This window comes from Grammomys surdaster, unplaced genomic scaffold, assembly GCF_004785775.1.
Source record: "Grammomys surdaster isolate TR1022 unplaced genomic scaffold, NIH_TR_1.0 219, whole genome shotgun sequence".
NCBI classification, from domain to species: Eukaryota; Metazoa; Chordata; class Mammalia; order Rodentia; family Muridae; genus Grammomys; species Grammomys surdaster.
This window is the reverse complement of record NW_021604664.1, coordinates 3,177,001-3,202,878: the sequence shown is the minus strand read 5'-3', so window position 1 is coordinate 3,202,878 and position 25,878 is coordinate 3,177,001. Positions and strand designations below refer to the sequence as shown.

Genomic DNA, 25,878 nt, shown 5'->3' with positions numbered 1-25,878 from the left:
TTTAACTTTCTGAGGTCATGCCTGGGGTCTTCTGGGTAGAGTTCTTGCTTCAGGGCTGACAGTGTAGCCTAACTGGGTGTACGGCCTGCAAGGCAAGTGGGACACATGATACCACAACCCCAGCTAAGCCATGGCCTGTGCCTTTTCTACAGTGTGTGGCTGGCTACCATGGGTCTAACTGCTCCGAGGAGATCAACGAATGCCTGTCCCAGCCTTGCCAGAATGGGGGTACCTGCATTGATCTGACCAACACCTACAAGTGCTCCTGCCCCAGGGGCACACAGGGTAAGGGTGGAGACCTGGGTGGCATAGGCAGGATCCAACCAGAGATCACTCAGTCTTGTGGGGCCAAGTTGATTCAGAGCTGACCACGGGACTGGAATCGTAGTATAAAGATGGGCTCCAGTGGTACTATGCTACCTTCCCTGGATCCCAGTTCCTAACTAGACTGGGCCACACAGGACAGAGTACAGTCAGTATCATCTCCTGATGGTGTCTGTGGTCACTCTGCAGGTGTACACTGTGAGATCAATGTTGATGACTGCCATCCCCCACTTGACCCTGCCTCCCGAAGCCCCAAGTGCTTCAACAATGGCACCTGTGTGGACCAGGTGGGTGGCTATACCTGCACCTGCCCACCAGGATTCGTCGGGGAGCGGTGTGAGGGCGATGTCAATGAGTGTCTCTCCAACCCCTGTGACCCACGTGGTACCCAGAACTGTGTGCAGCGTGTTAATGACTTCCACTGCGAGTGCCGGGCTGGCCACACTGGTGCGTGCCTTGGGCAGGTGGCTCGAACGGGTGGATGGGCAGTGTCTGCAGGGCTGGCTCCTTACTGTCCCTTCACACAGGACGCCGCTGTGAGTCCGTCATCAATGGCTGCAGGGGCAAACCATGCAAGAATGGGGGTGTCTGTGCTGTGGCCTCCAACACCGCCCGTGGATTTATCTGCAGGTGCCCTGCGGTAAGTGGCCCTGGCCATTGGCGGCTGCAAGGATGCAGGTCTGAGGGTGCCTGAACCGCCTGCCTCTTACGTTGGGTAGATCTGTCCCCCCTCCCACCCTCTGTCTTGAATAGTCAGCCTGAAGACCTCCAGCAGAGACTAGGGCCCAAGTTGCATGCTTCCTGATGTCCACTCCACAGCTCATTCATAAACCTTGAGTGGGCACGATGCATATATGCCTGTGGTCTCAGTACCCTGGAGCCTGAGGCTGAAAGATTGCCTTGTATTTGAGGTACCTTAGGCTACAGAACAAGATCCTGTTTAAAAGGTTTATTTCCTGCTGTGCTATGTTGGAACTTGACACATGCTGAGCGAATGTCTTTCCACTGTGTCCTAGCCCAACGTTCTTAAATAGGTGTTCATTTTAGAGCAGTTTTAGGTTCACATGAGAACTTAGCAGGAGGGCCAGGTCCCCACCCTGATGACCACTTCCTCTGGTTGGTGCCCTGTGTGGAAGGTGTTGAGAGTCACTATCAGGGCTGGCACTAATATGTGGTTTTTGCTCTGGTGTTGACACACAGGGATTTGTACACATACAGTGTACCAGTGTCAGCCTTGGGTTTCATGGCTCTAAAAATTCCTAAGGTTCTCCCGATTCAGATATCCCTCCAATTTGAAGCTCTTGGCAATCTTGACCTTCATATGGTGAGGATGTTTCAAGGGCCTCCTTACTGGGGCATGACCATGGGCACATTTCACAGACTGTGGCCAGGCCTAGGTGCATGGTGTCCCTGAATCCATGCACCCTGATTGAATACTCTATCTTCTCTCCACCACAGGGCTTCGAGGGTGCCACGTGTGAGAATGATGCCCGTACTTGCGGCAGCTTGCGCTGCCTCAACGGTGGTACGTGCATCTCAGGCCCACGCAGTCCAACCTGCCTGTGCCTGGGCTCCTTCACTGGCCCTGAGTGCCAGTTCCCGGCCAGCAGCCCCTGTGTGGGTAGCAACCCCTGCTACAATCAGGGCACCTGTGAGCCCACATCCGAGAGCCCTTTCTACCGCTGTCTATGCCCTGCCAAATTCAACGGGCTGCTGTGCCACATCCTGGACTACAGCTTCACAGGTGGCGCTGGGCGCGACATTCCCCCACCACAGATTGAGGAGGCTTGCGAGCTGCCTGGGTGCCAGGAAGATGCAGGCAATAAGGTCTGCAACCTGCAGTGTAATAATCACGCCTGTGGCTGGGATGGTGGTGACTGCTCCCTCAACTTCAATGACCCTTGGAAGAACTGCACGCAGTCCCTGCAGTGCTGGAAGTATTTTAGTGATGGCCACTGTGACAGCCAGTGCGACTCGGCCGGCTGCCTCTTTGATGGCTTCGACTGCCAGCTCACCGAGGGACAGTGCAAGTGAGTAAGGCTGGGTCGCTTCAGAGTCCCAGGGCTCAGGCGGCTGTGGGAGGGCCAAACCAAACACCAGGAACATGAAGCCAGTGTCCATCCTTGCCCATAGCGGGTCACCAAGCACATTTCCCAGGTCTGGCCCAGTCAGGGTGGGTTTGAGGCTAGGATGGGACTGAGTGCATTCTGTACCTCCTCAGCCCCCTGTATGACCAGTACTGCAAGGACCACTTCAGTGATGGCCACTGCGACCAGGGCTGCAACAGTGCCGAGTGTGAGTGGGATGGGCTAGACTGTGCAGAGCACGTACCTGAGCGGCTGGCAGCCGGCACACTGGTGCTGGTGGTGCTGCTTCCGCCTGATCAACTACGGAACAACTCCTTCCACTTCCTGCGGGAGCTCAGCCACGTCCTGCACACCAACGTGGTCTTCAAGCGTGATGCGCAAGGCCAGCAGATGATCTTCCCCTACTATGGCCATGAGGAGGAACTGCGCAAGCACCCGATCAAGCGCTCTGCAGCGGGCTGGACCACCTCTTCACTGCTTCCTGGCACCAGTGGAGGGCGCCAGCGCAGGGAGCTGGACCCCATGGACGTCCGTGGGTGAGTGAGCTCCAGCTCCTGCTGCCAAGGGCTGTTTCCCACTGTGTCCCTGGGTTCCCTAACCAGCTCAATCCTGGAGGTATGATGAGAATGCACATGGGATGATGGCAAGCTTCAGTGTTTGCCCAGATGTGGTTTTTCAGATGTGTACCAGGTGTTGGAGACCAAGCTGATTAAAGCCTCCAGGGTGTCCCCTGGGGTTAAGTCACTCTAGACCAATCCTGCCCCTCAGTCACTAAAGCCCTTATCCATACTACAGAGAAGGCAGTGACAAGTGCAGAAGGGCCTTCCTGAGCCTTGAAGGCGGTGAGGAGGCACAAATAAGAGCATCTCCTGGATGCTGCACAGAGCCACCTGGAGATGGGCAGGGAAGCACCAGCCAGGCCAAGTACATTTGGAGGTCCCAGGAGCCTGAGCCATTGGGCCTCTGTCTGGTAGAACCTTAGTGTCTCCTGACCCCAGCGGTTCCTAGTTCTTGTTTTCTTGGCATGGGACTGTGGTGAAGGTCAGAAATGTATTGTCAACTGGAGGTTGTGTTAGAATACTGTGTCTAAGGCCGGGCGGTGGTGGTGCACGCCTTTAATCCCAGCACCTGGGAGGCAGAGGCAGGCGGATTTCTGAATTCGAGGCCAGCCTGGTCTACAGAGTGAGTTCCAGGACAGCCAGGACTACACAGAGAAACTCTGTCTCAAAAAAAACAAAAAAAAAAAAACAAAAAAAAAAAAAGCAGAATACTGTGTCTGAGAGGCCAGTGACTGAGAGTTGGTGACTTGGCTGGCATCTGAGCCTGCTGTTCCCTCAAGCTAGGGAGTCACAACTGCATCACTGAAGTTCTGTGGGGTACCAGGTACTGCTCTCAAGAGGGCATTGGATGCCTAAAGACTATCTGTTCTCTGAAGTGAAGAAGAGGGGTGCTGTGCACTTCAGGGGCAAGGCAGCACAGTAGTGTGAGCCCCTGCTGAGTGCTGAAAGGCATGGCTGTTGTCTGATATACCCTCTGGGTCAGGATGACAGGATAGGGGGTCAGCTGGTGTGCAGTAGCACACTGGAGTGTATCTGATCTCACTGTGCCGTGTGTGTTCTCAGCTCCATTGTCTACCTCGAGATCGACAACCGACAGTGTGTGCAGTCCTCCTCGCAGTGCTTCCAGAGTGCCACCGATGTCGCTGCCTTCCTAGGTGCTCTTGCCTCGCTCGGCAGCCTCAATATTCCATACAAGATCGAGGCCGTAAAGAGTGAGTGATCAGGGGCTGGAGGGATGGCTCAGTGGTTAAGAGCACCGGCTGCTCTTGCAGAGGACCTGGGTTTGAGTCCCAGCACCCATGCAGCATCTTATAGCTATCTGTAACTCCAATTCCAGGGCATCCAACATCTTCTGACCTCTGCAGGCACCAAGCATGCACAGGGTCCTGACATCCATGCAGGCGAAACACCCATACACATTTTAAAAAATTTAAATGAGTGCCCTACCCCCACCAGCCCTGCCTCTTCTGAGATGGGTTGCTTGGGTGGAGGGAGAGTCTGTTTAGGAGGGTCACAGGCTGTCTGTCTCTCATTCCTTGTGCCAGCTGCCATCCCCAACTTTGGAAGTGCTTTTCTGGAATTTTGTTTCCCATGGCCTTCCATCCCTGTGGCTAGTGGGAGCCATAAGTAAAAGCTGTCCCCTAAGATGTATACAAATACCAGAAAGTGTTGAGGAGCCTTTTTTCTCTCCTCATTCTTTACCCCTGATTTTTCTTTGTTGGATATTATTTCAAAATCATTACTAGGGGTTTTTTTTGTGGTGTTTTTTTTTTTTTTAAGAGAGAGAAAAGAATTGATCGGTGTCATGTGAAGTGTTGAAGTTTGTATCTTGAAAATCCCCCTAAATCCTTTGTCTTAGCAGCTCAATGCGAGCGCAGTGATTTGAAGTTCGCTAATCCTCCTTCTCAAAAGGGGAGAAGTAAGCACTGTCTCCAGACAGATCAGCTGGTGCAGGAGAGAATTTAGCGATAGTTTGCAATTCTGATTAATCACGTAGAAAATGACCTTATTTTGGGGGGTGGGATGGAAGAGAGTGGGTGAGGAGGCACTGGCCGTGGAGCCAGTCCGCCGCCCCCCCCAGTCTACATCACCACGCCTGCCTGACGTGGGGTGCTTGCCTGCCGCCCCTGCCCGCAGGTGAGCCGGTGGAGCCTCCGCTGCCCTCGCAGCTGCACCTCATGTATGTGGCAGCAGCTGCCTTCGTGCTCCTGTTCTTTGTGGGCTGTGGGGTGCTGTTGTCCCGCAAGCGCCGGCGGCAGCATGGCCAGCTCTGGTTCCCTGAGGGTTTCAAAGTGTCAGAGGCCAGCAAGAAGAAGCGGAGAGAACCCCTCGGCGAGGACTCAGTCGGCCTCAAGTGAGTGGACACTGCCCCCACTGTATGTGGGGAGGTGAGTGGCAGGGTTGGTAGGGGTGCTTAGCTCCTGCAGGCCCATGGGCCCATCCATCCCTGTCTGTTACCCTAAGCCTATCTGCATTTAGAGGATGCCCATATGAGTTGTGGCTTCAGGACATTTCCTGGAGTACCTGCTCAGTCTCTCTACCCCCACACGCAGGCCCCTGAAGAATGCCTCAGATGGTGCCCTGATGGACGACAATCAGAACGAGTGGGGGGACGAAGACCTGGAGACCAAGAAGTTCCGGGTGAGTCTAGTAGGCTCCCACATTTCCCTGGGTGGCACCTCCCACTTCGGCCCCAAGTGATGAGGCTCTGCTTACTCTGTCCAAACTCAGTTTGAGGAGCCAGTGGTTCTTCCTGACCTGGATGATCAGACTGACCACCGGCAGTGGACCCAGCAGCACCTGGACGCTGCTGACCTGCGCATGTCTGCCATGGCCCCAACACCACCTCAGGGTGAGGTGGATGCTGACTGCATGGATGTTAATGTGCGAGGACCAGGTAAGACCACTGGAGACACATGCACAGATCCCCTAGCATAGACTTAGAGGCCAGTAGGACTTGAGGAGGGCTGGGTCACTGAATGGCTCTGTTGGAGCAGCATCCTCCCCTGAGCTGATTTTCTGACTTCCACTGCCCCCAGAGGATACTTTTTCATGAAAGGCTGCTTTACGACAGTCAAAGTGTTAATCCTCCCCCATTTTTTTTTTTTTTTTTTTTTTTATGAGACAGGGTCTTTAGCTATAGACCAGGCTCGCAGCAAATATGATTTTTTTGTCTCAGCATCTAGTATGCTGGGATTATAGGTGTGGCCCCATGCCCAGCTAAAGTGTTGACTTTTAAAATTATATGCATACATAGGTATATATAAGATATACATATATATATTTATTTTATGTGATGGTTCTGCCTGCATATATATCTGTGTTTCATGTACATGCCTAGTACCTGTGGGAAGCCTGAAGAGGTCATTGGATCCCTTGGAACTGGAATTACAGATGGTTGTGAACAGTCATGTGGTTGCTGGGGATTGAACTCAGGTCCTCTGGAAGAGCAGCCAGTGCTCTTAACCACTGAGCTATCTCTCCAGTACTTATTTTATGCTTTAAAGTATTTATTCATTTGAGTGCAAGGGGCACACATGTACCATTGTGCACACGTGGAGGTCAGAGGACAACTTGCAAGAGTAGGTTCTCTCCTTCTATCATGTTGGTCCCAGGGTGTCTTCCAGGGAGGCATTGCATCCTCGGGGACCTCATCTGGAGTCCCTTAAACTGAAGGCTTTGGCAGGACTTCCAGGGCCATGGCTGAATGTTGACCCTCCCTGAGGCTGACACCACCTTTCCCATACCTACCATACCCTGTTTCTGTCCTCTCTGCAGATGGCTTCACACCCCTCATGATTGCCTCCTGCAGTGGAGGGGGCCTTGAGACAGGTAACAGCGAAGAAGAAGAAGATGCACCTGCTGTCATCTCTGACTTCATCTACCAGGGTGCCAGCTTGCACAACCAGACGGACCGCACGGGGGAGACCGCCCTGCACCTGGCTGCCCGATACTCTCGTTCAGATGCTGCCAAGCGCTTGCTGGAGGCCAGCGCAGATGCCAACATCCAAGACAACATGGGGCGCACCCCATTACATGCAGCAGTTTCTGCAGATGCTCAGGGTGTCTTCCAGGTAGGTAGCACTGCATCCTTGGGGCCAGTGACCTCATCTGTGGCCTGTGGCCAGTCAGACCATGGGTCTGACTGGCATGGACCCTGCAGTCTCTAATTTCAAGTGTGACTGGGTAGGGATAGCTGGCACCTCCACACTGGAACTGCACTTTGAATGAAGTCCAGGTTACAAAGGGCATCAAGCCCCACCTGTGTTCTCTGAAGGTAGTCTTGAGGAACCTACAGGGTGAAGAAGGGCCTCCCTACCCTCAGTAAGACCCTCCAGTCTCTAGGCTATGGCCTTGACTTGAGGTCTCCACCCCAGTGCTATAACCTCTGCAGCCTAGCCCCATCCCATTCAGCTGTGGCTGCAGGCATAGCTCATGGCAGCAGAAAGAGAGCTTTACCAGCTGCTGGTCCTGGCCTGCAAACCTATCTCCTAGCTTTGCCTAGAAGCCTGGAGCCAGCCAGGGTGGATTTAAGGATTTAGCTGCCTGGGTCTCCAGGGATCATTCCTAGTAGTTGCTTCTGTGTGTTGCCAGCCAGTGACCTCTGCTACCAGACACATCCTCTAGGCAGCCTTGGAGCAGGCTCCAATGGGGGAATAGACCAGGCATCAAAAGCTTGTCGTTTAATCATTTCTTAACTTGAGCTACACTTTGTCAGTCTGCAGAAGAAATTAAACAAGACAGGGCAATGTACACCTGTTATCCCAGCACTCTAGAATCTGAGAGGATTGTGAGCATGAGGCTAGCCTGGTCTTCATAGAAAGACCCTATTTCAAAATAGAAAAGAGGAGTTGAGATCAGCCACAGGTTAAGTTGAGCTCAGAGCAGGGACTACCTGGTATACAGCTTTCCACATGGCCTGCTTTGCTTGCATAAACAGACACGTGTACGTTTTGTAGGAATCCAGGTAGTGCTGTGAATCCTTACCCAGGTCCCCACCCCACTCCTCCCACCTGTGATTCAAGCAGGGAAGCTTAGCAGTTTAGCTAACAAGTTACAGCTGTGGACCATGAGTAGGCTTCCATCCTGGTTACCCTCCCCCCATCCCCCATGTATGCAGTTTGATTTCTTTAACCTGGAGGTAGTTCTGGCAGCCATGACCAAAAGATGAGGCCACCTGTGGTCCCAGTGGGTTCCCAATGTCACTAGGGCCTGAGGTTCTTCTCATTCCATCTCCTGCACATGGAATGTAGCTCCACAGTACCCATCTTCCTCAGGGGCTCACCTGAGTCATGGGAACAGTCCAGTCATTGACATGAGCTCAGTCCAGGCATTGGTTCCTGGAGATATGGACTTGTGTTTAGATCACTCTGCCTAAATTCATCCCTGCCTTCCAGATCCTGCTCCGGAACAGAGCCACAGATCTGGATGCCCGAATGCATGATGGCACAACCCCACTGATCCTGGCTGCGCGCCTGGCTGTGGAGGGTATGCTGGAGGACCTCATCAACTCACATGCTGATGTCAATGCTGTGGATGACCTAGGTAGGCCCAAGCTGCAGCCCAGCTACTGAGGACATCGGCCGGTACCTGGACTACTCAGCCCTAACCCACTCTCTGCTCTCCTTGCTTCCTTTCCAGGCAAGTCGGCTTTGCATTGGGCAGCTGCTGTGAACAATGTGGATGCTGCTGTTGTACTCCTGAAGAATGGAGCCAACAAAGACATGCAGAACAACAAGGTAAGCAGAGGGGCTGCCTTAACCACAGAGGCATGATGAGGACTCCGGTGCAACCATACATTGACCACTTAGAGTGTTAAGAGTGTCTGAGGCACAGCTAATTTTTCTAACTCCTCCCAAGGGTAGGGCCTGGGATAACAGCAAATGAAATAACCCCCACTCTTGCTAGAGATGAGATGAGGCGGCAGCAGCTGTCCTATGTCCCTGTTACTTGAGCCTTGCCTTCGGTTCCCTTCTGTCCCTGGTGGGTGTGGTGACCCTAGGGGTTCAGGATTGGCCAAAGGGCAAGGATGGGGTGGCCATGTCTCTTAAGGCCTACAAGACCCCTGGCCTGGCCCACTGCTACCATCTTCCCTCCTTTGGGATAAGGAAACTCTGTTGAGCTGGGCTGTATCTCTCCAGCTTGCCTCCCAGTGTCTCTATTTGTGCAGGGCTAGTTGCTTCTTCAGGACTATGCTTAGTTGCTCAGAAGCACAGAGTTTGTGCCTTGTGTACCAGCTCCACTGCAGGCTGGGAAACGCAGCAGGAGTCTGGCGTCAGGAGTTGCTGTTGGACACAGGTTCTTTACAGTCCAGGCTGGGCCAGTGGTTATAAAGAGAATCTGAGCCTGGTAGACAGTTCTGTAGGCTCCTAGGCTCTTCACACCCCTCACGAGAGGTGTATGATTATGTCTACTGGGCAGAGCAGATCTGGAAGGAGCTGAGATTCCTTAGCTCTTGGTGACTCTTGGTGACTCTTTGGACAGAAGGTACCTTCCCCATGTCCATTATTTGCCTTAAAGGTTCCCGAGCCCATGATTGCCGTATTTTGTACCTGCATTTTGGGGAGGAGAGTAAGGGTACACAGTTCATTAGGTTTTTGGCAGTCTGAGTGTACACAGGGGAAGCCCTATGGATTTATTCCACAGACCTTTTCTTGGGTGTGAGGTGATAAATCTAGGTTCTCTAAAAAAGGACTCAGGACCAGCCAGGTGTGCTCCTTAGTACCAGGAAGGTACTGAGGCAGGATGATACCGAGTTCTTGGCCACTTTAATAACATAGGGAGGCCCCACTATGGACCCTCTTCTCCCCCAACCTGGTAGTCTAGGATGTTTGGGTCTAGCTGGGTCTCTCCCAAAATGAGAAGAGGAAGAGGAAGCACTGCTTCCCTAGCCCCTCCTCCCAGGGCATCCATCATAGATGACTCAGCAAGTTCCACAGCAGGCACAGCTCCCTCATGTGCCCCCTTGTCCATGCCCTACAGGAGGAGACTCCCCTGTTCCTGGCTGCCCGTGAGGGCAGCTATGAGACTGCCAAAGTGTTGCTGGATCACTTTGCCAACCGGGACATCACGGATCACATGGACCGATTGCCGCGGGACATTGCACAGGAGCGTATGCACCACGATATTGTGCGGCTTTTGGATGAGTACAACCTGGTGCGCAGCCCACAGCTGCATGGCACTGCCCTGGGCGGCACACCCACTCTTTCTCCCACACTCTGCTCGCCTAATGGCTACCTGGGCAACCTCAAATCTGCCACACAGGGCAAGAAGGCCCGCAAGCCCAGCGCCAAAGGGTTGGCTTGTGGTAGCAAAGAAGCTAAGGACCTCAAGGCACGGAGGAAGAAGTCCCAGGATGGCAAGGGCTGCCTGTTGGACAGCTCGAGCATGCTGTCACCCGTGGACTCCCTTGAGTCACCCCATGGGTACTTGTCAGATGTGGCCTCACCACCCCTCCTCCCCTCCCCATTCCAGCAGTCTCCATCCATGCCTCTCAGCCACCTGCCTGGTATGCCTGACACCCACCTGGGCATCAGCCACTTGAATGTGGCAGCCAAGCCGGAGATGGCAGCACTGGCTGGAGGCAGCCGGTTGGCCTTTGAGCCACCCCCACCACGCCTCTCCCACCTGCCCGTAGCCTCCAGTGCCAGCACAGTGCTGAGTACCAATGGCACAGGGGCTATGAATTTCACCGTGGGTGCACCGGCAACCTTGAATGGCCAGTGTGAGTGGCTTCCCCGGCTCCAGAATGGCATGGTGCCCAGCCAGTACAACCCACTACGGCCAGGCGTGACACCAGGCACGCTGAGCACACAGGCAGCTGGCCTCCAGCATGGCATGATGGGCCCACTACACAGCAGCCTTTCCACCAATACCTTGTCCCCGATTGTCTACCAGGGCCTGCCCAACACACGGCTGACTACACAGCCCCACCTAGTGCAGCCCCAGCAGGTGCAGCCACAGAACTTACAAATCCAGCCTCAGAACCTGCAGCCGCCATCGCAGCCACACCTCAGTGTGAGCTCAGCAGCCAATGGGCACCTGGGCAGGAGCTTCCTGAGTGGGGAGCCCAGCCAGGCGGATGTACAGCCACTGGGCCCCAGCAGTCTGCCTGTGCACACTATTCTGCCCCAGGAAAGCCAGGCCCTGCCCACATCACTGCCATCCTCTATGGTCCCACCCATGACCACTACCCAGTTCCTGACCCCTCCTTCCCAGCACAGCTACTCATCCTCACCTGTGGACAACACCCCCAGCCACCAGCTGCAGGTGCCAGAGCACCCCTTCCTCACTCCGTCCCCTGAGTCCCCAGACCAGTGGTCCAGCTCCTCCCCACATTCCAACATCTCTGATTGGTCCGAGGGCATCTCCAGCCCGCCCACCAGCATGCCGTCCCAGATCACCCACATTCCAGAGGCATTTAAGTAAACAGACTTGTGGGATGCAGGACCCCAGCTTCCGTTCCCAAGCCCTGTTGGAAGCCCTTTCCAGTGCTCCAGGATGCTGGGGCGACCAAAGGAGCTTTTTAAAAAATGTTTTTATACAAAATAAGAGGACAAGAATTTCCTTTTTTTTTTTGTATTTATTTATGTACTTTTATTTTCCACAGAAACACTGCCTTTTTATTTATATGTATTGTTTTCTATGGCACTAGGGAAAAACATATCTGTTCCAAGAAAATAAACTAGTTCTCAGAGCCTTGATTTTCCTGGTCAGGGTGAAGTTCCCTGTGTGTCTGTAAAATATGAACAAGGATTCATGATTTGTAAATGCTGTTTATTTATTGATTGCTTCTTTCCAAAATCGAAAAGTTAAAAAAAAAAAAAAAAAAAAAAAAACCAACAGGAGAAGGGAAGCTGGAAACTGCCATGGCCAAGTCCCCCTCCCCACCCCACCCCCAGATGCCTGCTACCGGACACTCACAGCCTTCCTCCCAGTGGGATTTGCAGATGTGTTTAGAAACAGGCCAAGACCTTGAACCTTGGGTACATGGATTAGTTTTGTATCTAAAACAGGAAACAAGTCAAATGATGTGGTTTGTACATTTTCTGTAACCATCAGTGTGGGCTTGAAGTGTCCTTGGCATGTGGAGAACTACCCTGTACCAATCATGAATCTGCAGGCTCCAGTGTTCTGTAGTAGTGTTTATGAGCCTTGGGAGTACTTCTTCCTTGCCCTGCCCCACCCCGCCCCGCCCTGCCCTGCACTGTCCCCTTCCTGACATCTTGAGCAAGTAAGCCATGCAGGGTGTGGTGCCGCCTGGAGAAAGACACTGCCTGGCCTGTTCTGTGCATCACTCCTTGAACAGCGTCATCCAGATTCAGCTGAGGATGGACTGTCCTGCCTGGGCCTGGGCTCCTAACGCCTGACTGCCAAAGGGCACCAATGTGCATTGTGAACTCGCCAGAGTAGCCTGCATTGAGACCTCAAGAAAATATAAGCTGTGTGGCCTCTGATCCCCCTAACTGGCCTGGGTGGGGACATGCTTTGAGTGTGCTGGAATGTGGGTGGAGCCTGCTTCTGGTCCACCCCTCCTGGTTCAGGTGTGGTGCTCACAGCAGATTCTCGCAGTATCAAGTATACGCCTGTGGTAGAATAAGTATCTGTAAATACATGTTTAAAGATGGATTTTGTTTAAAAAATCTAAAGGAAGAAGTCTGTCCTGTGTCAAGCTGATGAGGAATGTCAGATCATGGCTCAGCTCAGTGTGACCCAGGCCTCATGACCTGCAGCTGCTGGACCAGTAGGTCCTAAGAGCACAACCAAGGATGGCCCATCTGCTGTCCACCAAGCCCTTTCCCAGCCACTATGTGCTGGGGGCTTTTGGAGGCAGCTGCTTACCTCCTTAGGGCAGCTCCTCCTGGCCTTTTGGGAGGCAATGTCTGTGCCATGCCTAATAGATACGACCAGACACATCCTAAGATGTTGATTCTTACCGTGTTTTATAAAATAAAGTGTAGTTACAGAAAAAAAAGAAACTTAAAAAAATTATCTACATGCAAAACTGTAGGTAATGAAAATGATGTATTTTTTTCATCTTTTTTGTTAACTAATTTGCAATAAAAATGATGCGGATGGTCGTCCACATTTTGCTACACTTGGCATATGGTTTGGTTCACTTTCTGGGGAGTGTGGCAGAGAAAGGCCACTCAGCACTGAAATCACCAAATCCAAACAGTAACAGAGAAGTTGCTCATGGGGCTACACCATTCTCAGAAGCTGTACAGCACAGGGCATCAAGGTGGGAAGACAGTGTCCAGAAGAGTTGATGCAGTCCTCTTAGGGGGATGTGGATGTGATGTCAGCTCCATTCCTGTGAGCAGCAGAGGAGTCAAGGCACCTTATATTGTCATAGTTGACTATCCTCTGAACACAATAACCTCCAACCTCTTGAAGTTCAGCCACGCCTTCTTGCAAAAGGTCATCCCAGCTGTGCTTGTTGACTGCTTATATTCCCCCTTAAGGGTTTGGGAAGGTCATGGGACTCAAAGAACCCTCGAGTGATGATCCAGTCACTCCATGATACCTGTTGTATGCAGTCCTGCCCTAAATGTCCATAACCTCAGGGAGGGACTAGTGGAGAGACTCAATCTATATGGCTGTGGGGGAAAGCCTTATCCCTGCTGGGTAAATGTTGTGTTAATATTTATTTAATAAATCCTGGCAGCAGGTTGGTACCTGACTCAATGGTTTATGTTCCTGAATGAAAGGCACACACAGTCTTTATATTTTAGTATGTCTTATTCAGCACAATAGCTGGGTAGTTGCCTAGCCTCCATGCTGCTAAAATCTACCTCTTGCCGATAATTCCGTGTTATTACTTACTAATTCTATGTTCCATATTGGCTGCTGTGGATCCAGTTGGGCAGCCCTCTAGGCCACTGCTCTCCCAGATCCTTCACAGGGCAGCTATGTCTCTGTCCTGCATTCTTCTCCATCATGGCCTCTCTTCTCTCCCCCACATTCTCCCAGCATGGCGGATCTCCCCCTTCTCCCTCCTCCCCTGTCCCTGAGTCCCAAGTCCAGGAATCCTAAAATCCCACCTTTGCCTGTCCTCCTCATCTATTGGCTATTGGCATCTTTATTTACCAATCAGAACCCACTGGGGACATTTGGACCTTCTTGTGCAGTTTTGGGGGAATATAACATTGGTAATACAAACAGCTACAGGTAGGGTTCCAGTGTGGGCTTTTTTGACTCAGTAAGTAACCCTTCACCTATGTTCTGCTCATCAGCCCAGCAAATTCATTGGTGCCCCAGTCAACTTTGGTAGAACTGTGCCTAGGACATTAGGAGGAGGGCTAAGTAGTGTCTCTCCCTGGGAAGGAATTTTAGCAACACTCATCTAGCCAGAGAGACCAGCAGCAGGCAGAAAGGAAGGTGAGGAGGGTGCCCTGGGGCAACCACCTTTGTCCAAAGGGAAGACAAAAGAAACTGGAGAAACAACAGATCAGGGCACCATGTGACAGGGCAGGCAAGTATGGAAAGTTCTATGATTTAAGATTAAGTGTTACAAAGGCATCTTAGCCCTAAGAAGAAATCATCATAGCACAGGTGTGGATCTCCCTCTGGCTGCCAGGGGCTCTCCACTTGGCCCACACCTCTGGGCACAGCAGGAGTCTCTAACCAAAGTGACAATAGGGAATGTGATGGCCTCTCTGAGCCTGGCATCTGAGGACAAGTGTGAATTCATCAAGTTCAGATGTCCTGCCCCGGCCCAGTGTTGCACATTGTGTATTATAGCAGAGGGAGCCCAAGGTCCCAGAAGGAGTGCTCACACACAGGATTGTGATAACTTGTCTCATTCTCGCCCTCAAGGGGAATGTCTGAGCCTGAATTCTGCCCAGAGAACTAGCACCCCTAAAATCCCATCTGGAATGGAAATGACAGCTTGGAAAGGGCTTAGCAGGCCCACATGCTTGGGTGTCCTCTAGAGCATCATCCACAATGGCACTTGCAGCCCAATGTCCACAACCTCAATGGCTGGACCATTGGGAACACGTTTGAACTGGGTTTGGGCTGAAAAACATTTACATTTGCGGACTAAAGCAAGGGTCTACCCGTGTGGGCAAATCTTCTCCAGTGAGAGACCAGAGTACAAAAGGTCAGGGAAGGGGGATCCCTGCCTACTGTGGCAGAACATGAATCCTCTCCCACTTTCAGACTCCCACTGAAAGATTGCCTGTTCTTCTTGGGACTCCAGAACTTGGGCCATTAACGCACTGGGCCACCAGCTTGCCAGGTATAGCTCTGGGGACTTGCCAACCCCACAACCTCTCTCTGTAAATATCATCTCTCTCTGTTTATAGCCTAATAAACATTCAATGGAGTATTTTTCACCCATTAAAAGGAGCAAAGCTCTGAGACCTACTAACACATGGGTGAGCTGTTAGGAGGGCATCCAGCTCAGTGAAAGATGCCTCATAAGTGACCACATGATGTCATCTTTATGAAATATCCTCAGTAATTAAAGCCACAAAGTCAGAGAACAGAGTGGCCATTCCTGGGTCTGGGGAAATCGATATGACTGGTGATGCCTACACGTTTGACTTTGCATGGATAGTCCAGCACTGTGTACGTCTAAGAAAGAAGGCTGCATGGCAATGTGAAGGCCCCAGACCTGTCAATGCTAGAATTCCACAATCTGTGACTCTACTAAAACTAGAAAAGAAATCCAAGCAAAACAAGAACTTTCAGAAATTTGTCCCCATGGACACAATGACAAGTTCTCTTTTATTTTGTGATAGGATCTTGCTGGGTAGTCCAGGTTGGCCTCAAACTCACCATCCCCCTGCCTCAGTCTCCCGAGTGATGGAATTCCAGGTTGTACTTCCACGCCCAATTAAACATAGTACTCTTAAGGAGCATCTATCTGCCCCTAAGTCACTGGAAATAAATAAAAAACGTAAAACAATAAAGGGCTAAAGATGTAGCCTAGCAGTAGAGAGTTTGTTTACTATGTGCAAGGCTCTGGATTCCATCTCTAGGACCAAATGAAGTAATCAATAAACTGGCTTGGGAGATAACCTTCAATAAATTGCTTGCTCTATAAACCTGAGCACTTCATTTTGAGCCATGTAAAAAACTGGGTGTGATTACATGCTGTAATCCCAGCATCAGTAAGGTGGGGAGGTAGAGACAGGTGGATTCCTACTTAGCCTTGCCTAGTCAGTGAGTCCCAGGTCCCAATGAGAGATCCTGTCTCCAAAACTAAAAACAAAACTAAAAACAAAAAGAGTGAGTACTGGGGAGAAGGCTCAGATAGTAAAAATTACTGCACTAGCACAAAGACCTCAGTTTGGAATCTCCAGCATCCACATAAAAGTCTGGCATGACAACACACCTGTCACCCTGTGCTGGGGTGGAGAGGGAGACAAGCTCCTGGAGCACCACTGGCCTAGCTAATGATCGGTCAAGCACTAGGTCCAGTGAGAGAGACCATGCCTCAAAAAACAGGGTGGAATCGGGCAGTGTGGCACGTGTTTAACCCCAGCATTCAGCTGACAGTCTGTCTCAAAAACAAATTAAAAAGCCAAGATGGAGACTAAGGAGAATAAGGCTTCCACATGCACATATAGACGTATGCACACTCACATTTACGTGTGTGCGTGTGCGCACACACGGGGGCGGGGGAGATGCCCATATATAGACATGAGAGCAGAGGCAACTGAGTGGTCTTGAACCTACCCTGTGGCACCTGGTCACAAACATCAGCCTCCAGGACAATGAAATTCCTGTGAAATCCAACTGGTATAGGGCTGTTTACACAGCAACCTGGATAGATTGATCCAGTCCCAGACTGAGGTCACCTCTTGGATGCCAAAATCTCTCAGAGACACAGACCAGTTGAATCCCCTAGGTACTGCCTTTTTCCCACTATGAAATGTCACCTGTGCTGGCTTGTTGTATGTCAACTTGATACACAAAGTGGAGTTATCTGAAAGGAGGGAACCGTAATTGAGAAAATGCCTCTGTAAGATCTGGCTGTAAAACATTTTCTTAATTAGTGATTGATGGGGACGGGTCCAGCCTATGCGGGTGGTGCCATCCCTGCGCTTATGGTCCTGGGTTCTATAAGAAAGTAGGCTGAGCAAGCCACGGGAAACAAGCCTGTAAGCAGCACCCTCCATGGCTTCTGTCTGTCTGTCTGTCTGTATCAGCTCCTGCCTCTAGGATCCTGCCCTGTGTGAGTTCCTGTCCTGACTTCCTTCAGTGATGAACAATGTCGTCAAAGTGTAAGCCTAATAACCTTTTCCCCTCCAATTTGTATTTTGGTCAACGGTGTTTTATCACAGCAATAAAAACCTTAACTAAGACAACACCCCTCCCCAGGGATCTGTCATCTTGTACTGTTTTTTTTTTTTTTTCAATTTAGAAGAGTTATTCTGTGTATATTACTAGAATGGCAGTGATTTGGGCGGTAAGTAGAATAAGCAGGGGCACACTATGTCCTCTGGCTGGCTGGACCTTGTGATCCTTCTGTCTCAGCCCCCTGAGTTCTAGGATTGCAGGTATGCCCCACCAGACTTGACTGTAAGTCCTACTTTTCAACATTCACAGTATGTAAGTAGTGGTAAATCCAGCACTCAAGAGGCTGAGGCAGGAGGACTGTCACAAGCTCAAGGCCAGCCTGAGTTATATAGCTAGACTCTGTTTCAAAACTAACAAACAACCAGATATAAATAACCCAAGAACAGCCTGGTAATGGTGTTGCACGCCCTTAATCCCAGCACTAGGGAGGCAGAGGGAGACAAATCTCTGAGTTCCAGGCCAGCCTAGACTACAGAATAAGTTTCAGGACAGCCAGGGCTACAAGGAGAAACTCTGTCTCAAAAAACTGAAACCAAATCAAATAAAAACATAAGTAAATCCAAGAACTAGTCCTCTCCCTCTCCCAAGTGTCCTTCCTTCTGCTGCCTGTGTACCTCAGTATGTGGGGCTCCCATCCTTTTGAGAGAGAAGAGCTTCCTTAACCTCTTGGGGTCACTCAGAGAAGCTCATACCAACAGAAGTCTGATTGAAGCCACATAGATCATTCAAAATACTTTATAACCCTTCAAAAAAGTAAAAAGGAGCGGGTGAATTTATTTCAATACTACATCTTGGTTACCCAATGAAGTCATGGTTACCATTTAACCAGCAGTCAACATTTTTTTTTTTTGGTTTTGGTTTTGGTTTTTCGAGACAAGGTTTCTCTGTGTAGCCCTGGCTGTCCTGGAACTCACTCTGTAGACCAGGCTAGCCTCGAACTCTCGAACTCAGAAATCCACCTGCCTCTGCCTCCCAAGTGCTGGGATTAAAGGCATGCACCACCACCACCCGGCTTTTTTGGTTTTCCAAGACAGGGTTTCTCTTTATAGCCCGGGCTGTCCTGGAACTCACTCTGTAGACCAGGATGGCCTTGAACTCAGAAATCTGCCTGCCTCTGCCTCCCAAGTGCTGGGATTAAAGGCGTGCACCACCACTGCCTGGCAGCAGTCAACATAATTGAAGACAGAGTTCACATTCTTTGTATTATTCTTTGTATTTATTTGTGTATGTATATGTGTACTAACACATGCCATACATGAGGAGGTCAGAGGACAACTAGTGAGAGCCAATTCTCTCCCTCTACCTTGTGGGTTCTAAGGGACTGAACTTGGGTTGTCCTCCATGATGACAGTCACCCTTCCCCACTGAGCCGTCTCACCTGCACTGTGGATGAAACCCAGGCTGGGAGTGGCCATGCTGAAGGTGCTCAGAGGCCACACATGGCTCAAAATGTCATTTCAGACAGGAAGGTCTACATTTATGAACCTTTGCCACCAGTACAGAAAAACAACCCATGGAGCCTGATGTAGTGGTAGGAGTATTTGGGAGGTAAAGGCAGGAGATTCAGGAGTTCAAAGCCAGACCCTGTCTCTAAATAAGTAAAGAAATAAGAAGGTGAGGGCGAGACTGCCATGCTGGTATTTTGTTTCTTGTCAGAGGAGGCACCAAATATGGCCCTTCGTTGTTCTGTCCAGTACAAAGAGGGATTCAAGGGTATCAGTGCCACAAACCCAGCCAAAGCAGCAGGGCTATCTATACCTGCAACCAAAAGCAATGGGGTGCTGCTGTCCGATTGAGGCTCCAGGGACCATCCAGCTGTGAGTCCTGCCTTGTCCTGAAAGTCTTGCCATCAAGGAAGCTCCATGGTAGATGATTTTTACTATGTGACTCCAGACCCTACACTGTGGAGTTGTGGTGACCCAGGCCAACCCTCAGCTGAACATGAGGGCTGCTGGTGGGGGGCAAGATCATGGTCCTGGTAAATGTCCCAGCAGAGATCCTTGGCATCACACAATGTACAGTGCCTCTTGGCAGGGTCCAGTGGCCAGTGGCCTTGAGAAACCTGGGATTATGAGTTAGGGAATGGGGCTCTTTTACTACAGTATCCTCAAGCCTGGATGAGTTATGTGGATTTCGAAAGAGGGTGTGTGGAGCGTCTCCAGAGAATCCCTTTGTTTTGAAGAGCAAGGGCAGGGTTACTGCTCTTGACACTTGGACTTTAAAGATGGTATGGTTCTACCCTAATTCCTGACCACCTTCATGGTTGGTATTCTCACGTACTTCCTGGCAGCTGCAGGATCAAAGGTTCCTAGAATGCTCTCCTGTGTGAGGGGCGACCTCCAAGGTCTATGTGTGGATGCTTTGGCCATCTACATAGAACTCACTCTGGAACACAGATCGAGCAACAGCATGGCTGTTGTTATCACAGTGGATTTTAAGAGCATTCCTTAGCAGTCAAGCCCAGCATACAGAGTCACTGGTCACCACCATCTTATGGAGAGATGGTGTCTTAGGGTTTTTACTGTTGTGAACAGACACCATGACCAAGGAAACTCTTTTTTTTTTTTTTGGTTTTTTGAGGCAGGGTTTCTCTGTGTTGCCCTGGCTGTCCTGGAACTCACTCTATAGACCAGGCTGGCCTTGAACTCAGAAATCTGCCTGCCTCTGCCTCCCAAGTGCTGGGATTAAACGCATGTGCCACCACTGCCCGGCCCAAGGCAACTCTTATAAAGACAACATTTAACTGGGGCTGGCTTATAGGTTCAGAGGTTCAGTCCATTATCATTAAGGCGGGAGCATGGCAGCATTCAGGCAGACATGGTGCAGGAGGAGCTGAGAGTTGTACATCTTCATCTGGTGGCAGCTAGGAAAGTGTATTAAAGCCCATACCCACAGTGACACACCCACTCCAACAAGGCCATACCTCCTAATAATGCCACTCCCTGGGCCGAGCATATAGAAACCATCACAGATGGCGACACTAGGTTTCCAGTGGCCAAAACTGTGTGCTGCAGAGCTCTTCTGTGCACATACTACCAAGGGTGCTCCACAAAGTGCAGGCTTCAGTGCTCTCACACAACGTTGGCCTCATGGCTTATTTTTAGATTCCACTGCTTGTGAGATCCATTTTCTTTTTTTGTTGTTGTTGTTGTTTTTTGAGACAAGGTTTCTCTGTGTAGCCCTGGCTGTCCTGGAACTCACTCTGTAGAGCAGGCTGGCCTCGAACTCAGAAATCCGCCTGCCTCTGCTTCCCAAGTGCTGGGATTAAAGGCGTGTGCCACCACCGCCCGGCAAGATCCATCTTCTACGTGCTAATTCTATGACTGTATGTATAACCCTGTACTCTGTTTCTCATGAGAGTCCTCTGCATGGGGTGAGCATGCTTTCTACTGGAGCTGTGGACACTCTGGCACTCAGAAACAAGTCTGACCTAAGTTACTTATTTACTCCCCATCAACCCAATCCTCTTAATCTGGAAAAGGGAAGGGGAGAGAAAAAAGGTCCCTGACCTTAGCCTCAGCAGGTCAGGTGGAAGGGATGACACAGAACAAGGTCCTTTCCTCTATTTCAACAGCAATGCCACTGGCTCCCACAAGGCTGAAGATTGTGTCTCTGACCTCAGAGCTTGGAGATCCATTGTCTTCTCTGACTCCCAAGTGCTCAACTCGGAGCATTTAAGCAGCAGCTGCTATCTTCACCCATAGCCCATCACCTCCAGGGAGTCCAGAAGTAAAGACTTCCCTCAGCGAAGGCTGCTGTGTGGGGGATCTGCAGGGTGTGCAACACCTGCAGCTAACTAAAGTGAGACAGGATCTGGAAGGAGCCCTCAATGGCTGGGTAGATTTGTAGGTGGCTCTCTGCCTCCCTCTGCTGGCAACATTCCACCAGTGTGCCTCTGGCCAGCAAGAGGTCCTCCAGATGGCATTTGTGCCCATCCCAAGATATTATTCATGTTGCATACAAGGAAACTGAATGAAACAGTTCATTCAAATTTATTCACTAGATCCAGAGATACATGACTTCCAGATCTACGAAAGAGGTCGTCTCCCTATTAAGAATGTAAGGGACTCATCTGGCTATGCTGCCCACAAGCACTTCAAAAGCAGAAACAAGTGGTCAGGGAGAAAGAGGGGTTTGGCAGGGCACTTTTTCAGGATCCCTTTGCACACTGGGGCTCCTCCTGGATCTCTCAAAGCTATTGTTCTTTCCCTGCCCAGACTCCTAGGAGTCCACTCATACAATGCGAATTGCCACCCAGGTTTCAGATTCATGCCTTGCTGCTATGCTGGTGCTGTCAGAAGCAGCTGCAGCCAGAAAATGCAATCTCTGCCCAAGGGCTTCATTATGGTGTGCTCTACATTTCCCCCAGAAATACCACTTGCCTGGGATGTCCAAGGCTAACTCGAGCAGGCCAAATTGAGCTGAAAGGTCCCTAGGACCTCCCTTACCTCCAAATATCCTATAGCAAATATCCTTTGACAGGCCTACAGACCCACAGCCAAGAATCCTTTCCTTGTCGATACAGAAGCTCTACCCAGACTGTACCAAAGAGCTCCTGCCCCTGCTTTGACAAGTGCCTCATAAGAGCTCCACATCTGGAGCTTTCTAGTGTCTATACCCTCTTCAGGACAGAGGGGTGGCCAAATTCCCAACTGGGCCTCTATCCAAATTCCAGCCAGCTTTGCCTGGAGTACAGCAGGGGCTCTGCACCATCTTTGTATGTGTGCTGGGAAAGAGGTTTCCTACTCTTCCTAGGGCCCCAGCACAGCTGAGCCCTTCCTGCTCTGTCTGTGCCCCTGGGTTGTGTGATATCAACATCTGCCTGTGTTTTCTACTACATCCCTATTACCTGCTTATCACCTTATAGGGTGGTTCTGTGATCTAAAAATGTCCCCAGAGACACACAATAAGCCAAGTCTAATGCAGGACTCTGGAGACATGAAAGTGAGGCCATAGGCCAGGAAGCTGATAGTAGTACAGTTAACACGTACCTTACCTGGAAGGGGCCAGGAAGTGGCCTACTGCGAATTCTGTGCCCTTGTTACCCATGACAGTTCCAGAAGTCTTCAGGAAAATCTACAACAGGTTGTGATTACTGTGTCTTTTCACAAGTGAGGAAATGCAGGTGTCTGGTACCCTTGACTCTCTGGCTTCTGGATCTTACAGCAGAGTTGGACTAAACACCTGCCTAGAGTACTGCTGGAGCCATTTTATCTATGTTCTAGCAGCCGGGGACACCCAAAGCTGTGTCCACTCCTGTGGGGAGGAAGGCTTGTAAGCCCCATTCTCAGCAGCCCAGGATAGGAACAAAGTGCCAGGGCTTCTTTAACTGGCACCTTCAGCCCACAGGTTGGCCCTCACTTATACTCACAGTGAGCACCCAGCGGGCCTAAGACACTATAGGTGGAAGGCAGGGCTATTGAGGTGCAACTGTCTGGTATGGAGCCCCATCTGCAAACTAGCCTTGTAATATGGGCACGTGAAAAAGTGAAACTGGCCCGAGGCTTCTTTCCTGCTGCCTACCATTGCTCTCAGGGGTTTAGCCTTAAGCTTCAAGAAAGGATCTCCACTCACCTTAGCTACATGGGAGCCAGCCGGGGTAGCACCCTGGTATATACTATAGGACCTGAAAACAAATAACATACAACTCTAAATCCCAGCTGCCTCTGCTTCCCAATCCTCCTCAGCCCATCACCTCCTTATCCTTTAGGAAACCTCCCTCCCCCATCAGCTCTTTCTACCCCTGTGGCCCTAACATGCTTATGGCTGGACTACTCAGGGAGCCCTGTCTCCCAGAAGCTGACCCTTTCTTCTCTTCAGGTTCTGTGTCCATGCTGAGGGTCTATCAGAGGCTGAGCACAGTGCCACAAACAGAGCAGGCACAAACCATCAGGAATACCTGAGGTTGAAACTACACCTAGCAGGTGTGAGGGACAGAGGCTTGAGGCCAAGAGATATCCTCTCTTCACCTACACTGCTACCTCTTCCTTTAGTAGTCTTCAGAGGCCTGCCCTTAGCTTCTTGGTGTCAGAAAAGAGACAGCACCATGTGGCTTCCTGACTCAGGAGGCTACAAGCCCTAGAGTAGGGATGTCAAGTTCATAGCATTTAGGCAAGCACTGTCCAGAAGGAATGCACTGTCAGCTACATGTGGAATTTCATAATTCCTAGTTATATTTAAAAAAACATCATGTTTAATAAGAAGTTTTATTCAATCCAACATACTCAGAATGCTCAACATTCAATAAACACTCACCAGTGAGTCACTGTGACTTCTTTCCTATCTGGTGTGATTTACGTCCAGTCCAGCTCCATGTGAAACAGCTCTAGGTAACTGCCCAGGGACCACCACAGCAGATAGTGCAGCGACTGGGAGAGGCTTACTGGGTAGGGTTACAAAGAATACATGGCTATCAAGTGCTGGTCACAGTGTCAGAAAACACAGGGAGTTCTGATATGGCTTCATGCATGGAAGTCCTGTGTGCCTAGGCTGTAACAGCTTTGTACCAGACGCTGACTACATAGGACTTGAGGGAGCTGGAGATACTGTGCCCAACTTCCAAATAAATGGAGTCCCCAGGCAAAGAGGAAGGGGCAGAACCAGGAGTACCCATAGTAATGGTGGGGGCACCCATAAACACAGGAGTCACCATATGCCCTGCCTGCCTCAGGCAGTCCCAGTTTGTGCCCATTGCCTTTGCATATGCATTAAAGTACCCCATTCCAGTCCTCAAACTACCCAGTGCCTCTCCCAATGCCCAGAGAGGTTTCAGTCAACAGAGCAGGGCATGTAGGTGCAGACTGAGCCTAAAACTGGAGTGTCTGTCACTCAGAGACCAAGTTAGCTTGGCTGCATGATGCCAGCCAGTCTACAGGCAATGAGTCTTGTCGCTACCCTAGGACGGAGTCAGAACAGACAGTTGTCCCTCTAACATCTCTACCCTTTGAGCCTGAGAGTGGAGACCTTGCATTTATTTATTTATTTATTTATTTATTTTTGAGACAAGGCCTTTCTACTATGTAGCTTTAGCCATCCTAGAGTTGGGGTTGCTGCTTTCTTTTTTATTTATTTTATATTATTATTATTATTATTTTTTTTTTTTGGTTTTTAGAGACAGGGTTTCTCTGTGTAGCCCTGGCTGTCTCGGAACTCACTCTGTAGACCAGGCTGGCCTCGAACTCAGAAATCCGCCTGGCTCTGCCTCCCAAGTGCTGGGATTACAGGCGTGCGCCACCACCGCCCGGCTGCTGCTTTCTTTAAAGACTTTAAGGACGCTGAGTCCATCTGGCTCTCTAAAGACAAATGTGTACTCATACACAGTAAAAAAAAAAAAAAAAAAAAAAAAAAAAAGACAAATGTTAGCTTTACAGAGTGACCCATAGTGCCACGTCAGACGAGATGAAGCTGGCCCTCAGCTCTCCCAGTTCTCTTGCGTGGCTGAGCGTTGGCCAGCTCCACCATACTCCCTACTTCCCCGCCTCTGGGCTCACCACTGACCAGGAGGCTTCGCAGGGGCACCACCTTCATGCCCCCTGGAGTACAGGTGAGAGAGATAGGCTTGGTCACTTCCCTGATGACAGCACTCACCTTTTCTGGAGCGTCTCTGCTCTGACAGACAGAAGCCTGACCTGCTGACATCCCTGGTCTAAGAAGTCCAGCGCTTAGCCTTGAGCTTTAGGCCGCGCCCTGCCGGGAGGAGTCGTAAGGGAGATTAAGGACCTGGCCTCCAGGCTCTGGGTCCTCTCCTCTAGCAAAGGTTGGAGGGGGTCGGGGGATGGGTGAGCGCTCCTGCTAGCACCAGAAAAGACGTCTGCTTTAGCCGCGCGAACTGCACCCGATAGGGTGCAGCAGAAAGCAGTAACCAAGCAACGGATGCAGATCAGCGCATGCGCGTGTCCAGCCCGCAGAAGACGACCGCCTAGCTACTCGAGCAGGGTGGCGCACGCGTAGTCGCCCCGCCGGCATCCAAGAGAATCCAACGGAAAAATGGGAAGGGGGCAGGAGGCAGAGCCCGCTGAGGCTCTGGACTCAGCGGAACTGCTGGCTTCTGTTTTTCAAGACAGTTTCTCCCTGGGGATCTGGACTGAAGAATTCTTTCTGGTCAAATCCTAGAGTTGGAGGGGTGCAAGACAGAACCGGCGTAACCAGGGCGACGTGAGGAGGCAGGGCCCGCGCTCCTGGCTCAGCAAGTGGGTGAGGGCGGGGCCACGGGTTGGAGCTGTAAAGGGCTGACGTAAGAGGGGCGGGGCTATGGATGGGACGAAGCGATGAGGCTGTGAAAGACTGGAGAAGAACGAAGGGCGGAGTCAAAAGGAGCACGGCGAAAGGCTCTTAAAGGGAAAGGGCGGGGGCGATCCTGGGGGGTGGGACAAAAGGATGAAAGCGGTGAAAAACTGGACGGGAGAGGGGGCGGAGCCAAAGGGGGCGTGACATGATTGATGCGCTGAAAACTTTTACGGAGCGGGGCCAAGAGGGCCGGGCAGTGGGGGCGGGGCAATGGGTGAGGCCTCCAAAGACTGGAGGAAGCGAGAGGAGGGGCGATTAAGGGGCGGGGCTCGCGCTGACGTCTCCGTCGGACACGTCGGCGGCGGCACCTG

The 25,878-nt window shown here is 51.0% G+C and overlaps 1 protein-coding gene and 1 long non-coding RNA gene across 2 annotated transcripts in view; one reads left to right on the top strand and one right to left on the bottom strand.

Annotated features, from left to right (window-relative positions):
• Positions 1-13,067, top strand: part of Notch1 (notch receptor 1) — a 45,734-nt gene extending 32,667 nt beyond the window's left edge. Inside the window, exons 22-34 of the mRNA XM_028772839.1 lie at positions 153-285; positions 514-771; positions 852-964; positions 1,783-2,354; positions 2,546-2,947; positions 4,034-4,182; positions 5,108-5,324; positions 5,524-5,611; positions 5,702-5,867; positions 6,749-7,044; positions 8,368-8,515; positions 8,612-8,709; positions 9,953-13,067. Of these exons, the coding sequence (XP_028628672.1) occupies positions 153-285; positions 514-771; positions 852-964; positions 1,783-2,354; positions 2,546-2,947; positions 4,034-4,182; positions 5,108-5,324; positions 5,524-5,611; positions 5,702-5,867; positions 6,749-7,044; positions 8,368-8,515; positions 8,612-8,709; positions 9,953-11,398 (4,086 nt within the window). The 3' untranslated portion in view covers positions 11,399-13,067. The remainder of the gene's footprint in view (positions 1-152; positions 286-513; positions 772-851; positions 965-1,782; positions 2,355-2,545; positions 2,948-4,033; positions 4,183-5,107; positions 5,325-5,523; positions 5,612-5,701; positions 5,868-6,748; positions 7,045-8,367; positions 8,516-8,611; positions 8,710-9,952) is intronic.
• A 185-nt stretch (positions 13,068-13,252) lies between these two features.
• LOC114625545 lies at positions 13,253-22,896 on the bottom strand. Its single transcript, XR_003712092.1, has 3 exons — positions 22,856-22,896; positions 22,278-22,357; positions 13,253-13,283 (listed from the first exon to the last, which is right to left on the bottom strand). It is a non-coding gene; the product is annotated as an uncharacterized LOC114625545 (long non-coding RNA).
• Positions 22,897-25,878: the final 2,982 nt, after the last annotated feature.